Raw genomic sequence first — 15,132 nt, 5'->3', positions numbered from 1 at the left:
TCATTTATTTCTCTTTGCCCTCTTCCTCAAGGTCTAAGCCTTCCCTTCCCAGTGGTTTTAAGATTCCAAATTTACCCTCCTCACCCTCTGTGCTGCATGTACTATCAAGTTCCCCTCCCCCACCACAGGGTGAGAGCTTTTTCCTCTGCAGCCCTGCCTAGTACAGCCCTGTGCATCTTTCCACCTCATCAACTTTTCATCTCTTTGCAAACCGAATTGGGAAGTCTCTCCCTCCTCCCTGCCTCTCTCCTTCTCCTTTGTTATTAGCTTCATGAGTGGGGACATTAATGTATTCACCAGACAATGTCTTCACACCACTGTTTCCTGTAATTACAGTCCCTTCCCTCCCACTGTCCTGGCTTATTTGACTGTAAAGTGCTTGGAGGAGGGACAGCATGGACAAAAGACACAAAAGACGCAACACAGCCTGAGGTTGAGTAGTGAGTAGTGTAATGTTAACATCCAAAAAAGTAAAACAAGTAGTCACCTCTGCTGCAGCTCATTAACATCTGCTAACACGTAGAGGTCAATGTTCCAGAGCTTCAAAAAAAGTACTGATACAACTGAGGACTCCTCCACCATAAGATAGGGTACTGTATCATTAACAATGACAGTCATCCCCAAAAATGTAAACAGCCACAACCACCCTCCTTCAGAGGGTAGATCCACTATACTTGTCATGTAGATCAGCTACATTGTCACTGGAGACGTGGATCCAACCATCCTCTCGAACATGGTAGAGGTTAACAGAACCTCCTGAGTAGGCATCTCTGTAGGTGGCTTGGTAGATGGCTCGACGGGCCAGATCATAAGCCTGCTCCACATCCAGGTCATATGAGTAGCCTCGATCCATGACCCCATAAGCATACACTGAGCCAGAACCTACAGAGAAGGTGGCCCCAGAGATCCGGTTCCCTTCACTGTCCACGTAGTAAAGGCCTGGAAAGGAAGATGAGATTAGCAGGGAAAAAAAAAAAAAAAAAAAAAGATCATCCCTTTGACACCTATTCCATCTTCTAAGCCAGGCACAGTGGTGCATGCCTTTGAGACTCAGAAGGCTAAGGCAGAAGAATCACCAAGTTTGAGGCCAGCCTCAGCAAGTAATTCACCTTCCATAGTAGAAGTTTTCTATCCTCTTAATACCCTGAGGAAATCAATGTAAATAAAAATAATAAAAAAAGACTTCTGTAAAATTTTTTTTTTCTTTTTTTTTCAGTACTGGGGGTTGAACCCAGGGATTCTTTACCAGTAAGCTACATCTGCAACACTTTTATACTCACACACACACTTTTTTTTTGCAGTGCTGGGGATGATTGATCTTGGGGCACTGCATATGCTAAACAAAAATACTCACCACTGAGTTACATCCCTGCCCCCTTTCTTCATATTAAAAAAGTTGTTTTTTTTTTTTTTTTTCCCTAGGATTGAACCCAGGGGAGCTCTGTCACTCTGCTACTCTCCCAAGTCCTTTTTATTTTTCATTTTGAGGCAGGGTCCCACTAAGTTGCTGAGATTGGCCTTGAACTTGTGATCCCTCTGCATCGGCCTCCTGAGATGCTGGGATTAGAGGCATGCACCAAAGCAGCTAGCTTCAAATTTAATATTAACACCTCAAGATTCTATAACATACCACCCATCTCACCACACATGATAGTAACTACTCTGCTTCTCCTCTTGGAACCTCCAAAAAGCAAGTAAGACTTTTAAGCACAGGGCTTTAGGTCCTGTGGGAGAGAATGTTTAAAACATAATCACAGCCCTTAAAGAATTTAGATTATTGGGCGATAAGACTTACACTGAAAGAGAATAAACCTTAGAGATTCTTTTTAAAAATATTTGCATGGGGCTGGGGTTGTGGCTCAGCAGTAGAGTACTCGCCTAGCACATGCAAGGCCCTGGTTCGATCCTCAGCACCACATAAAAATAAATAAATAAAAAGGTATTTTTATTTTGCCCAACTACAATTAAAAAAAAAAAAAATTTGCAGTACTGGGGACAGAACCTAAGGCCTTGCAATTGCTAGGCAAGCTACAACATCCAACCCTTTTTAATTTTGAGACAGCATCTTGCTAGGTTTCCCAGGCTGGCCTTGAACTTTTGATCCTCCTGCCTCCATCTCCTGAGTATATAGCATTACAGATTATGCCACTGCACCTGACTAGTCCATAATTCTTAGTCATGTGGCAAAGACCTGCACTGTCTAATATGGTAGCTATTAGCTACATGTGACTGTTGAGCAGTTGAAATGAAGCTAATACCACACACTAAAATAACATTTTGGATATATTGGGTTAAATAAAATGTATTATTAAAATGTTTTTATTTTTAAAATGTGGCTATGGGGCTGGGGATGTGGCTCAAGTGGTAGCGCACTCGCCTGGCATGCGTGCGGCCCAGGGTTCAATCCTCAGCACCACATACAAACAAAGATGTTGTGTCCGCCGAAAACTAAAAAATATTAAAAAATTTTCTCTCTCTTAAAAAAAAAAAAAAAATAGGGCTGGGGATATCACTCCATGGTCGAGTGCCCTGAGTTCAATCCCCCATACCTCAAAATCAAAGTAAATTATATTAATAAACAAAGATATTGTGTGTCCATCAATAACTACAAAAAATTTTTAAAAAAATGTGGCTATGTTTTATTTACATTTAATTGTAAATTATATAACTACACATTTTAATTATAATCTAAAATTAATGTATGGGGTTAGAGGTGTAGCTCAGTGATAGAGCCTAACATATTAAGGTTCCATCCCTGGCATCATAAAAATAGTATGGCTTGTTTTATTTCTATTGCTGGTATAGAACAGGTATTGGTTAGGCCAAGTGCCCGTGTTTTTTTATTTTGTTGTTTTGTTTTGTTTTGCAGGGTTGGGGATTAGACCCAGGGCCTTGCACATGCTAGGCAAGTGCTCTGCCTCTGAACTACACCCCCAGTCCCAATTGCCTATATTTGTATAAAAGGTTTTATTGGAACACAGCCACAGAAATTTATTTATATAAGTCTATGGCTGCTATACTATATCAACAAAGTAAACTAGATGCCTATTGCTTAAAAAACAGGGATATAAGGCTCAGTGGTAAGGCATTGCTTAGTACGTGTGTGAGCCACTGGGTTCAATCCTTGGCACCATATTAAAAAATAAAGATATTGTGTCCATCTACAAGTAAAAATTTTTAAAAAACATACACAAAAAATAGGGATATGTTCTGAAAAATTCATTGGTAAGGGGTATTTCATCTTAGTATGAACATCACTAGTGTAAACAAACTAAAATGACTATATCACTAGGTGATGTAATCTCATGGGACCACTATTGGATATGTGGTTGTCTCAGACCAAAACATCATTCTGTATCTATCTGACGATAGTTCATATTAATACCTTATAGCCTGCAAACCTAAACTATTTACTATTTGGCCCTTTATGAAAAAGTTAACCCAGGTGTCGCGGCACACGCCTGTAATCCCAGCAGCTTGGGAGGCTGAGGCAGGAGGATGGTGATTACAAAGTCAGCCTCAGCAACCTAGTGAGGCACTAAGCAACTCAGTGAGACCCTGTCTCTAAATAAAATATAAAAAAGGGCTTGGAGCTGGGCCTGTAGTGCACACTTGTAATCCCAGCAGCTCAGGAGACTGAGACAGAGGATCTCGAGTTCAAAGCCAGCCTCAGCAAAAGCAAGGCACTAAGCAACTTAGGGAGACCCTGTCTCTAAATAAAATACAAAACAGGACTGAGGATTTGGCTCAGCAGTCAAGTGCCCTTGAGTTCAATCCCTGGTACCAAAAAAAAAAAAGGGCGGGGGGGGGGGCTGGGGATGTGCCTTAGTGGTTAAGTGCCCCTCAGTTCAATCCTCAGTATCAAAAAAATAAATAAAATAAAAGCTGATTTCTTGTGCAATGAAAATTTAGACAGAGTTTTATCAAATTTGTATCAGGGCTAGGGTTGTAGCTCAGTGGTTAGTATGGGCTGAAGCCTGGGTTCAATTTCCAACACTGGGAAAAACTTTTTTTTTAAAATCAAATCTCAATTGTTCCCTGAATCTTCCAACTGGATGTCTTTTTTTTTAAGATTTTTTTTTAGTTGTAGATGGACTTAATATCTTTGTTTCATTTATTTATTTTTGTATGTGGTGTTGAAGGATTGAACTCAGTGCCTCACAAATGTGAGGCAAGCACTCAACTACGGAGTTACAACCCCAGCCCAAAGATGTCTTTGTCAACAAGTTCAGATTCAAACTTCTTGTCCTAAAACACATTCATTGATTCTCTATTACCTACCCAAATCCTCTCACTTGTGCCCCACAAACCACACTTTCTACTGTCTTCTCAAATTCTGCCAATGTTATCACTAATCTTTTCCCTATCTCAGGGGTTCTCAACTCTTCTCATGCATCAGAATCATCCAACAAAGATTTTTTAAAAGAATGCCTAGGACCGACCCCAGGAATCTTTTAACATTGGTGTGGGGAGGAGAATAACCATGGAGCTTATGTTTTAATTTCTTCAGGTGAGGGCTGGGGTTGTGGCTCAGTGGTAGAGTGCTCACCTAGCATGCACCAGGCACTGGGTTCAATACTCAGTACCACATAAATGTAAAATAAAGATATTGTGTCCATATAAAGCTAAAAAATAAATATTAAAAGAAAAATTCTTCAGGTGATTTTGATGTAAGCCAGGCTAAAAACACAGTTCAGATGATTTTGATATCTACCCCAAGCATTTCTCTAGCCTATCCTCAATCCCATTTCCATCATCTTGCCTCGAGATGGTTTGTCATTGATTCTAATTTACCTTTCCAGCTTTATGGGTCACTATTCCCTTTTATACACTTTAAACTGGACTCCCAGTTACTTCCCCCAAACCTCATTCTTTTTTCCTCCTTCCCTTCATTTGTTATGTTCCCCTTTTCTCATTTTCAAATCAAGAGCAACTGCCACCTATTCATGAAGTCTTCTCCAAATCCTTCCATCAGAAGTAATATTTTCTTACAAACTTCCCAGCATTTGGCTAAAGACTGATGAATAGAGATCATTTGGAAAGGCATTCATCTTGGCCTGGGGATGTAGCTCAGTAGTAGAGCACTTGCCTAACGTATATGAAGGACTTGAGTTCAACTGCAAGTACCAGAAAAAAAATACAAGTATGCATCTCATCCACTTTCAGTTTAGATAATTGGTGATTGTCAGTCTCTTGAAGCAAAGAAGGCTCACACTGAAGGGGATAGGTTGTCAGAAAGCCTTCTTTAAGCAGTACAATTTTGAGTAAGCTTTAATTTCCTGCCATTTCCATGCTAGCCAGGCTCTGCACTGTCTTACATTGTTTCCGCCACCTGGAACAAACCTAATAGCTAGAGGATCAAAGTAAAAAAAAAAAATCACATTCAAAATGGTTCCCTGGAACGCACAAGATGTATGGAACTGTTCTTTTCCACATTTCAAAGAGAAAGGTATCTTCATTCCCAGAGTAACAAATGGCGTTCTTTTTCACATCTGCTTACAATACCTATATTTTATTTATTCATTTTATGCGGTGCTGAGGATTGAACCCAGTGCCTCACACATGCCAGGCAAGTGCGCTACCACTGAGCAACAGCCCCAGCCCCTCACATCCACTTTTTAAAAAAAATATTTATTTTTTAGTTGTAGGTGGTCACAATATCTTTATTTCATTTTTATGTGGTGGTGAGGTTTTGAACCCAGTGCCTCACATGTGCTAGGCAAGCATTCTACTACTGAGCCACAACCCCAGTCCTCACATCCACTTTTTAATCTCCTCATTCATTCTCCTTTTGGTAATAAATTGATATTCCTTTTTTTTTGGGGGGGGGGTGACGGGAGGGTACTGGGGATTTAACTCAGGGGCACTTGACCACTAAGCCACATTCCTAGATCCCTAGCCCTATTTTGTATTTTATTAGAGACAGGGTCTCACTGAGTTGCTTAGTGCCTTGCTAAATCGCTGAGGCTGGCTTTGAACTTGCGATCCTCCTACCTCTGCCTCCTGAGCTGCTGGGATTACAAGCGTGTGCCACCGTGCCAGCATAAACTGATAATTCTTTATACCCCTTTTAATCCTTGCTCCAAAGCAAGTGAAATACTAGCAGGTATCCTATGGTTGTTCTATAGGATTACTAGGCATAAAGTAAAATAAGAAGGAAAGAATATTTTCAAGTTTACACTAGGGTTAATTACAAAGAAAGTGACAAGCTGTATTGAAACTTTAGTAAGGAACAAATCAAAATTAGCTGGACTAGGAATGTAGGTCAGTGGTAGGGTATCTGCCTAGCATGCACTAGACTCTTAAGTTTGGTTCCCAGTACTGCAAAATAAAACAAAAACAAAAAACAAAACAAGCTGAAGGATAAATGACATCAAACACAAGGTTGAACTTCCTGGCAAGGTTCTTATATACTGGAAAGGGTAAGGGATTTCTTTTCAATGACAACATAACAGGACCTCAATTGACTAGAGGGAGATTACAAGATCCAGCAAAGAAAGAAAGGAGATAGGCCTGAAAGGTTCCTTCCAAGCCAAAGACTCTAAAGGAAAAAGGGAAGAAAATGGCTAACCTTTGGGTGGCTCTGCTATCCAATACTGTAGCTGCTAACCAAATGTGGACACTGAGCACTTGAAATGGTACTACTGTCACATATTGAAATATATTTTATGTATTTTTGCCCTTTTTTTGGTGCCAGGGATTGAACTCGGGGGCAGTGGACCACTAAGCCACATTCCCCAAACCTATTTTGTATTTTATTTAGAGACAGAGTCTCACCTCACTTTTGCTGAGGTTGGCTTTGAACTCGCAATCCTCCTGCCCTTAGTGTCCTGAGCCACTGGGATTACAGGCCTGTATCACCAAGCTTGGCTTATTTTAAGTACTTTGGGTCAAATGAATTGTTAAAACTGATTTCACTTTTTTTCTTTTTAAATATATCCATGAGAAAAATCTAAATTACATTTTGTTAGATAATGTCGACTAGAGTTTTTTTTTTAACTGTAGATGGAGACAATAACTTTATTTCATGTATTTATTTTTTATGTGGTGCTGAGGATTGTACCCAGCTCCTCACACATGCTAGGCTCAGCACCACATAAAAATAAAATAGATATTGTGTTCACCTAAAACTAAGAAATATAAAAAAAAAATTAAAGACAGAAGGAAAAATATGTGCCAGATATTGTACCAGTTGCTTTACACTTATTACCTCACTTAACCAATGTGACAGATGAAGAAATAGGCAGAGAAAATAAGCATCCTGCCTACAGTCAATGACACAGCAGGTCTAACTGCAGGCCGTTTCCAACACTATATTGCCTGCCTTGGACAAAAAGAAAGAAGGGCTAAGAACCTAATCATCACATTCTCAGCACTGCCTCAAAGTCCTTTCATTTATCTACCCATTTAATTCCCCTCTCCCTAGTGTCAGCTCAAGGATCACGTGATCGCAACTCAACTCACCAGGGCCTCTCTTATCCCAGCCACAGATCATGGTGCCCATGGACAGCCCCATGCCTTTGTACTGATACACCATGTTGGCAAGCAGCTTGGAAGCAGCGGCTACGGAGATGCGTTCCTTATTTCGAAGCTCATAGATTCGACACTGCCGAGCCAACAGACGTTCCCAGAAGCTGCAATCCGCTGCACCCCCAGCCATGGTTCCCAAAAGGTAGGGGTTGATCTCTATCACCTTCTTCACCGTCTGGGAGGCAATGTAGGCACCCGCTGTAGCCCGGGAGTCAGCGGCAACAATGACTCCATGTTGAAACTGTTAAGATAGTGGAAAGCATAAAACAGGCCACATCAGACCACACACACAAAAATCTCCCTGGTATTTCTTTTTGCACCAATGCAAATCCAGCACCTCTCTCTCTCTGTTCTTTTATACTTTTCAATACACTTCACAGAAATCCCTTGACATGGGTAAACCCATATCACACTCATAGATGAGGAAACGGGTTCAATGAGATAGAATGATCTGCCCCAAATCTAGAGCTAGTTATCGTAGAGCTGGAGCAGGGACTTCAATTGTTTGGATCCTGGTACAGTACTCCCTCGACTTCACAGTTTCTCCCTAATGCCACAAAGATTAGGTTACCCTCGCCTAGCCTTCCTCTGCCACGGTTCAGTGTCGGTGGCCTCCCCTTGCCCAGCGGGAGCTCCTACAATAGGAGCAACCTGAGGTCGCCTAGGAACCAACGCAATCTGCTCGGCCCCAGCGTCCCCTTCTCCGGCCAGAGTCAGGAGCGAGGTTTCCCCGGACAACGAAACAGCTAAACTTCTGGGGTAGGGACGACAGAAGCCCGAGCCTTCATTTGGGCTTGGTGGCCGGCTCTTGTCCGGCAGGGAGGCTCGGAAGGACGCGGGCGCTCGGGGCTCGGCCCAGCAGGGCGGCTCGATCCGCACCTTGAAGGCCAGAGTGGTGGTTCCATGAAGCATTTCAATTCGCGGCTCTTCTGGGACACCCCAGCCGGGCGCAGCTAGGCTCAGCCCATCACTGGAACTCCCTGGTCCTAGGTCCAGAAGATCTGCACGACCCCCAAGTCCGAAAAACCCGCGCCGATTCACCGGTAGCGGCCTCTCCAACACGCTGGCCAGCGCCATGTCTAATGAGGGCAAAAAAGAAAAAAAAAAAAAAAAAAGGGAAGAAAAACTTAACTGAGAACGCCTACCAAAGAACGGTCGTCACAGCTTCGCTTCCAATTAAATCTATTCCCAGAGAGGAGCCATTTTGACTCCTGGCAGCCCCGCCTCCAAAAACTAGAGCCAGACGTAAGGGATGATTTTTCACCGAGAGGCGGGAGATGGCTTCACAACCTTTGTACTCTAACAGGATGGGGCTGCCATCTTGACTTTGGTCATGAAAGCATTACTGGATCGGATCAACTTCAACTTCCTGGGAAGTGGCTGAAAACGTCCTTGTTACGTGAGGGAAGCAAGGACGGCCATCTTTAAGAAGGGCGTGACTGGTTGAAAATAGCTCTGGTCTCTCAGCAGTAAGTCATTCCCATCCAGCCCTGAGTCAGGACTGCACATCACAGTCCTACTTCTTCAGCACCCTGTTAATGAGACTAAGATTGCCATTTTGTTTCAGGGCACCCCCTAATACTGGGTAAAATAATTATCTATTCTGAGGGCATTTCCCTGTTGTATTAGTTAAACCACAATACATTGTGGTAAAAAGCACAACAGAATAAAAGTGCTATGCCTCTTGTTCTTTGATAGCGTTACTCGCTACATCACAACTGTTATTTAACAATAACCAATTTTTAGATTCAATATTCTCTTTACTTATACCTGGGCATGGAGATTTTAAGTAATGGATTGCCTAAAAGACAGATATAAAAATAAGGAAAAGCAAAAAAGGGCTCGGTGAATCCACAAACTAGATTATCATTTTAGCACCTGAGTAATTGAGTCAATAGTAATTTACTATCTCAGCTCCTGGAGGAGAGTTGAGACTCCATAAAGATGTACCAAGAGATTCTCTCAGTCAACTTACCAAGAGGAGGCTCTTTTTCAGGAATGCATTTCATCCTGTTTCCTCCCTTTACCCACCTTGATTTTTCAACTCTTGGGAACTATAATAAGTCAGGAAGTGGGCTTGTATGAAAAGTTTCCTTCTGCTTTATGGTTCCAAGAAATCAGTGTCTGGGCTTCCTTTTGGATTCTAGCAGCAACATCTTATCAAAATCTAAATTTTACTTTCCTCTGATGCCCAACTCAGCTCCTCCTTTCCTGAACAGACTCTGTATGTGCTGTATTATTAATGCTGAAATTGGACAACTCTTTCAGCGCTCAACCATCAGAATATAATTAAGCAGGAGATCTTTATCTGTCTCACACATGGATGGTGTGGAAAATGCAAAGTATTTCTGTTTATTGAGCACTTATTATTTTGCAATCACCTCTGCAATACAACTAGTCCTCCTTCTGATTTCTTTCACTCTCCACTAATACCATCTGTACCTCTCTTGAGACACTTTTGCATTTTACCTGGCTAGAAGTGTGCATTCAGTCACACACAGTGGCACATGCCTGTGATTCCAGCTGCTCAGGAGGCTGAGGCAGGAGGATCACAATTTCAAAGCCATCCTGGGCAAGTTAGTAAGACCCTGTCTCAAGATAAAAATTTATGAAAGGACTGAAGATGTAGCTCAATGATAGAGCACCCCTGTGTTCAATTCCTAGCACTGCTAAAGAAGTATGCATTTATCTCCTATGGATTGTGAGGTTTTTAAAGACTGGAATTTGTTCATTATTGATCTCTGTGCCCACTGTGTGCTCAATATACCTTTGCCAATTGAACACTTGAAAAAATGACAGTAATGTTTTTCCAGTCACAGGCTTGAAGCCCTGGCTTATCTTCAACAACTCCCATTCCTTTCCTTCACATTCAGTGAATTGTCAGGTCCTTTTGATCCTCCCTCTGCAAGGTTTCTCACATTCTTTTTCATTACACCTGATATTGGAGGCTGAGGATATAGCTTGGTTGGTAGAGTGCTTGCCTCCCATGTACAAGGCCCTGGGTTCAATTCCCAGTATCTCTCTCTCTCTCTCTCTCTCTCTCACACACACACACACAAAAAAAAAAAAAAAAAGCAAAAAAAAAACTGACATCACCTTGGCTTCTTTTTTTTTTTTTTTTTTTGAGAGAGAGAGAATTTTTAATATTTTATTTTTTAGTTTTCGGCGAACACAACATCTCTGTTTGTATGTGGTGCTGAGGATCGAACCCGGGCCACACGCACACCAGGTGAGCGTTCTACCGCTTGAGCCACATCCCCAGCCCTCACCTTGGCTTTTTATTTCCTCCCACTTGAATTACTGAAAAATTCTTCTGACTGATTTTCTGGGCCTAAACTCTCACTCTTTAATTCAATAGGCAACACATCATCTTGATCTTATTACTTACCTGCTTAGAAATGTCCTCCAGACCCAGGAGGTTGAGGCAGGAGGATTACAAGTAAAAGGCCAGCCTTAGTAATTTAGTGAGGTCCTAAGAAAATTAGTGAGACTCTGTCTCAAATAAAAAATAAAAAGGCTGGGGATGTAGCTCAGTAGTAAATTACCTCTAGGTTAAATGCCCAGTACCAAATAAATAAATAAATTTTATAGTCATATATTATAGCACAAGCCTGTAATCTCAGCTATTTGGGACATTGAGGAAAGAAAATAGAAATTCAAGGCCAGTCTAGGTAAATTAAAGAGACCCTGTCTCAAAATGAAATGTTAAAAAAAACATTGAGGACTGAGGTTGTGGCTTAGTGGTAGAGCGCTTGCCTAGCATGCGTGAGACACTGGGTTCGATCCTCAGCACCATATAAAAATAAAATAAAGGTATTCTGTCCAACTAAAACTAAATAAAAATAAATGTTAAAAAAAAAAAAACACTTTGGGAATGTAGCTCAGTGATAGAACCCTTGCTTAGTGTGTTTGAAGCCGTACGTTCAATCTCCAGTACTGGGGGGAGAAAAAAAAAGGTCCTATAAAGTTCATACCTTCAACATGGTAATGAAAGTCTCTGTAATCTGTTCCTGACCTACCTTAGATTACTTCTTTTCTCCAAGGTCACTACTTATGGAGGGACTCTACAAAGGAGAAGTACAAATGATAAGTGCTATAGTTCAGAGATAGGGAAGGAGGTCAGTATGGATTGGGGTGAGGTTGGGGGTCCAAGATGGCTTTGTAAAGGAGGTCTGGTTCCCACTGCTTCTCAAACAAACCCACAGCCTCTCCTCTTGGCCCATATCAGATAATGTTTCTATCTAGGGAGGTGGCTGTCTATCTTTAAAAAAGTCCAAGACTCAGTCTTTTTATTTTTTATTTTCTAGTTATAGGTGGGCACAATATCTTTATTTTCTTATTTTATTTTTATGTGATGCTGAGAATCGAACCCTGTGCCTCTCACATGCTAGGTGAGTGCTCTACCACTGAGCCACGATCTCAGCCCAGGAATGCCATTTTTAAAAAATTATTTATGTATTTATTTATTTGGTACCAGGGATTGAACCCAGGGGTGTTAACCACAGAGCCACATCACCATCACTTTTTATTTTTTATTTTAAGACAGGGTCTTGCTAAGTTGCTTAGGGCCTTGCTTAGTTGCTGAGGCTGGCTTTGAACCTGTGACCCTCCTGACTCAGCCTCCAGAGTCACTGGGGTTACAGGCATACTCCACCACACCTGGCAAAGAATGCCATTCTTGTGTATAGATAGAATGATATCTTCAGCCCCAAAATGGAGGAGAATGAGACCTCCAGGTTCTAGTTTCCCTTCACCCTCATTCCTCTGTAACCTGCCTTTCTGGAAAGTATTTGAGCCGTTTTCTCTTCTGCTTGCTTCAGCTCATTTATTTTTCTCCCATCTTGCCCATTAGTTGAAAGTATGAGCTAAGCCTTTGGGAGCTGAGAGTTCCCTGGTCTCATATCTCTGAAGAGAGTTCCCAACATCAAGGTCTCCTGCCTCAGTGGCTCCACAACATTTTATTCTGAGTCTCTCAGAGCACTGAGTTGTCTTATCCTCCTAGGCTGGGAATGCTCTCAGGCTAGTGACAGGCCTTTATTTGTCTTTGCATGCCCAATGTCCTACACAGGACCCAGCTTGGCTCTTTCCTCTTGTGTCTACTTTCCTTTGCAGTCACCCCAGCTCCTCTCCTCTAGGTAATTATAGGATGACAGACAGGAGACTCTGTGGGTGACTCTCAGATGCATCATGGGCAGCAGAAAGTGAAGGTCTGACTGATGGGCAGCACCCTCCCACTGTTGGAAACTCCACAGCCTCATACTATCTCCCCTCTGAGGAAGAGGAGGCTGTTCCACCAGCCAATCCCAAAGCCTGATTTGGGGTTGGGGAGAAATGAAGCGTCAGCTCACATGCGTTGCTCACCAATTCTGGCTGCAGCCCAGCTTCCCTGTAGCGTCCCTTTTTCCTTACTTGACCCCAGAACCCAAATTGCTGTCCTGCTCTTTCCAACCTTCACTCAGCTTCGAGGATGGCTCTACAGGATGTGTGTAAGTGGCAGTCCCCTGAAACCCAGGGACCATCCACTCACCTGCCTCAGGCTGGTGACTGGGCTGTACCTCGTGGCTGTGACCTGAAAACCTTCCTGCAGATGCATGGCCCCAGGCTAGCCCATGGCACTACCACCCTGGCCTTCCGCTTCCGACATGGAGTCATCGCTGCAGCCGACACACGTTCCTCCTGTGGCAGCTATGTGGCCTGTCCATCCTCTCTCAAGGTGATCCCTGTGCACCAGCACCTCCTGGGTACCACCTCTGGTACCTCCGCTGACTGCGCCACATGGTACCGAGTGCTACAGCGGGAGCTGCGGCTTCGGGAGCTGAGGGAGGGTCAGCTGCCCAGTGTGGCTAGTGCAGCCAAGCTCTTGTCAGTCATGATGTCCCGCTACCGGGGGCTGGATCTGTGTGTGGCCACTGCCCTGTGTGGTTGGGACCGCTCTGGCCCTGCCCTCTTCTATGTCTACAGCGATGGTACCCGCCTACAGGGGGACATATTCTCTGTGGGCTCCGGATCTCCCTATGCCTATGGTGTGCTAGACCGCAGCTACCATTATGACATGACCATCCAGGAAGCCTATGCCCTGGCCCGCTGCGCTGTGGCCCACGCCACCCACCGTGATGCCTACTCAGGAGGCTCAGTTGACCTTTTCCACGTGCGGGAAAGTGGATGGGAATACGTGTCACGCAATGATGCCTGTGTGCTGTACATGGAGCTGCAGAAGCTTCCAGAGCCAGAGCCAGAAGGGAAGACCAACCAGACCCACAGAGCTGGGGAATGTGGAAAAATCTCTTCAAGGCCAGGGGAGCTGTCACCAGAAGACTCCAGGATGCCAGCCAAAACTGAGACACTGTAAAAAGTAGCAGAACTTGGGGAACCCATGCTCAGGGTGGGTGGTAGGGGAGGCAGCAGCGGGGAGCTCTGCTGGGAGCAGCCTCTCCGCACTGGCTCCAACCCTTTTAGGTTGCCTGCTTCATTTGTTCCAAGTCTCCACCCTTTCTTCCTCCTGGAGTTATTAAAGGTGTCTAACATGTTCCTATTGACACCCAGTGGGCTGGTCCTGCTTCTTTCTTGGCTCCAAGCTAACTCTTGGCAAACTCTTCCTGCCTGCCTACTGCACACCAGCTGCCGTGCTAGGTGCTAGACCTTATTCTTTTCTTGCCATCCTTTTCTCTGTTTCCCCAGCCCATTCCCAGTCTCTATTCTCTCCTGCTTTGTCCTCTCTCTCAGTTCTAGAGTGTTTGTCTCTTTCTCTTGGTCTCTTTTTCACCCTGGTGAGGTAGGACAGCCAGCAGGAGAGCAGCTCCTGGGGCTGGTGCAGTGATGGACGCCCCTTGGTGGTGATGGGCTGTTTCAGCAGCCCTGCCCCAGCAGCCCTGTCCCCGGGCCTTGACTATAATAACTATGATGATTTCTCTTCTAAGTGCAGTTCTCATGGCAGCCTTTGAGGTGAAATGTTCCTCACTTATCAAAGGGGAGATCAGATTCACAGGGTTATGTGACTTGCCTGGGTTACGCAATAGGTGGCAGCAAGGGGGCTTAGATCCAGCCTCCTCAAGAGCCTGTGCTTTTTTTTCTTTTTGGTACTGGGGATTGAACCCAGGGGCAGATTAACCACTGAGCCACATCCCTAGCCCTTTTTAATATCTTATTAGAGACAGGGTCTCATTGAGTTGCTTAGGGCCTCACTAAGATGCTGAAGCTGGCTTTGAACTCACAATTCTCCTGTCTCAGCTTCCTGAGCTGCTGGGATTACAAGTGTTTGCCACCACGCCTGGCCCACAGCCTGTGATTTCTGCACAGCCTCCCCTCCCAGGACCTCTGCCGGCCTTTGCTCTCTTCCCTGCAGGCTTCTGGGGAGTGATATGGAAGGAGAGAGGTGCTGGGCCCATCCCCTGCCTGTGGCTGGGGATGAATGAACCCATAGGGTCTGGAGGGGTGAACTCAGGTAAGCTGCCCCCACGCATCTCATCTGGCCAAGACCTGGAGCTATCCCTCTGAGCCCACCCCTGCTCTCCACCCTCCTGGGCCTGTCATTGCCTCTGCCAGACTTCCTCCCCCTTTTCCCCCTTTCCAGAATCTCCTTTCTGATGCTCCCTCTGGAGAATG

The 15,132-nt window shown here is 44.0% G+C and overlaps 2 protein-coding genes across 2 annotated transcripts; one reads left to right on the top strand and one right to left on the bottom strand.

Moving 5' to 3' along the window:
- Positions 1-433: 433 nt before the first annotated feature.
- Positions 434-8,654, bottom strand: Psmb5 (proteasome 20S subunit beta 5). The gene is made up of 3 exons (XM_005338777.3): positions 8,410-8,654; positions 7,465-7,771; positions 434-939 (listed from the first exon to the last, which is right to left on the bottom strand). Exons 1-3 carry the CDS (start codon positions 8,605-8,607, stop codon positions 653-655), a joined length of 792 nt encoding a protein of 263 aa, XP_005338834.4. The 5' UTR covers positions 8,608-8,654; the 3' UTR covers positions 434-652.
- A 1,971-nt stretch (positions 8,655-10,625) lies between these two features.
- Psmb11 (proteasome subunit beta 11) lies at positions 10,626-14,072 on the top strand. The gene has a single exon (XM_005338776.4). It carries the CDS (start codon positions 12,998-13,000, stop codon positions 13,877-13,879), a length of 882 nt encoding a protein of 293 aa, XP_005338833.2. The 5' UTR covers positions 10,626-12,997; the 3' UTR covers positions 13,880-14,072.
- The last annotated feature ends 1,060 nt before the right edge of the window (positions 14,073-15,132 follow it).

Source organism: Ictidomys tridecemlineatus, chromosome 5 (assembly GCF_052094955.1).
Source record: "Ictidomys tridecemlineatus isolate mIctTri1 chromosome 5, mIctTri1.hap1, whole genome shotgun sequence".
Lineage (NCBI taxonomy): Eukaryota > Metazoa > Chordata > Mammalia > Rodentia > Sciuridae > Ictidomys > Ictidomys tridecemlineatus.
This window is presented reverse-complemented; position numbering and strand designations above follow the sequence as displayed.

What these genes read in the sequence shown, in the direction of transcription:
- Psmb5 (XM_005338777.3), bottom strand. Translation starts at nt 8,607, where the DNA reads ATGGCGCTGGCCAGCGTGTTGGAGAGGCCGCTACCGGTGAATCGGCGC. An exon ending in CCACCACTCTGGCCTTCAAG is followed by an intron (nt 7,772 to 8,409) that starts GTGCGGATCGAG and finishes CTATCTTAACAG; the next exon opens with TTTCAACATGGAGTCATTGT. An exon ending in CTGGGATAAGAGAGGCCCTG is followed by an intron (nt 940 to 7,464) that starts GTGAGTTGAGTT and finishes CTTCCTTTCCAG; the next exon opens with GCCTTTACTACGTGGACAGT.
- Psmb11 (XM_005338776.4), top strand. Translation starts at nt 12,998, where the DNA reads ATGGCTCTACAGGATGTGTGTAAGTGGCAGTCCCCTGAAACCCAGGGA.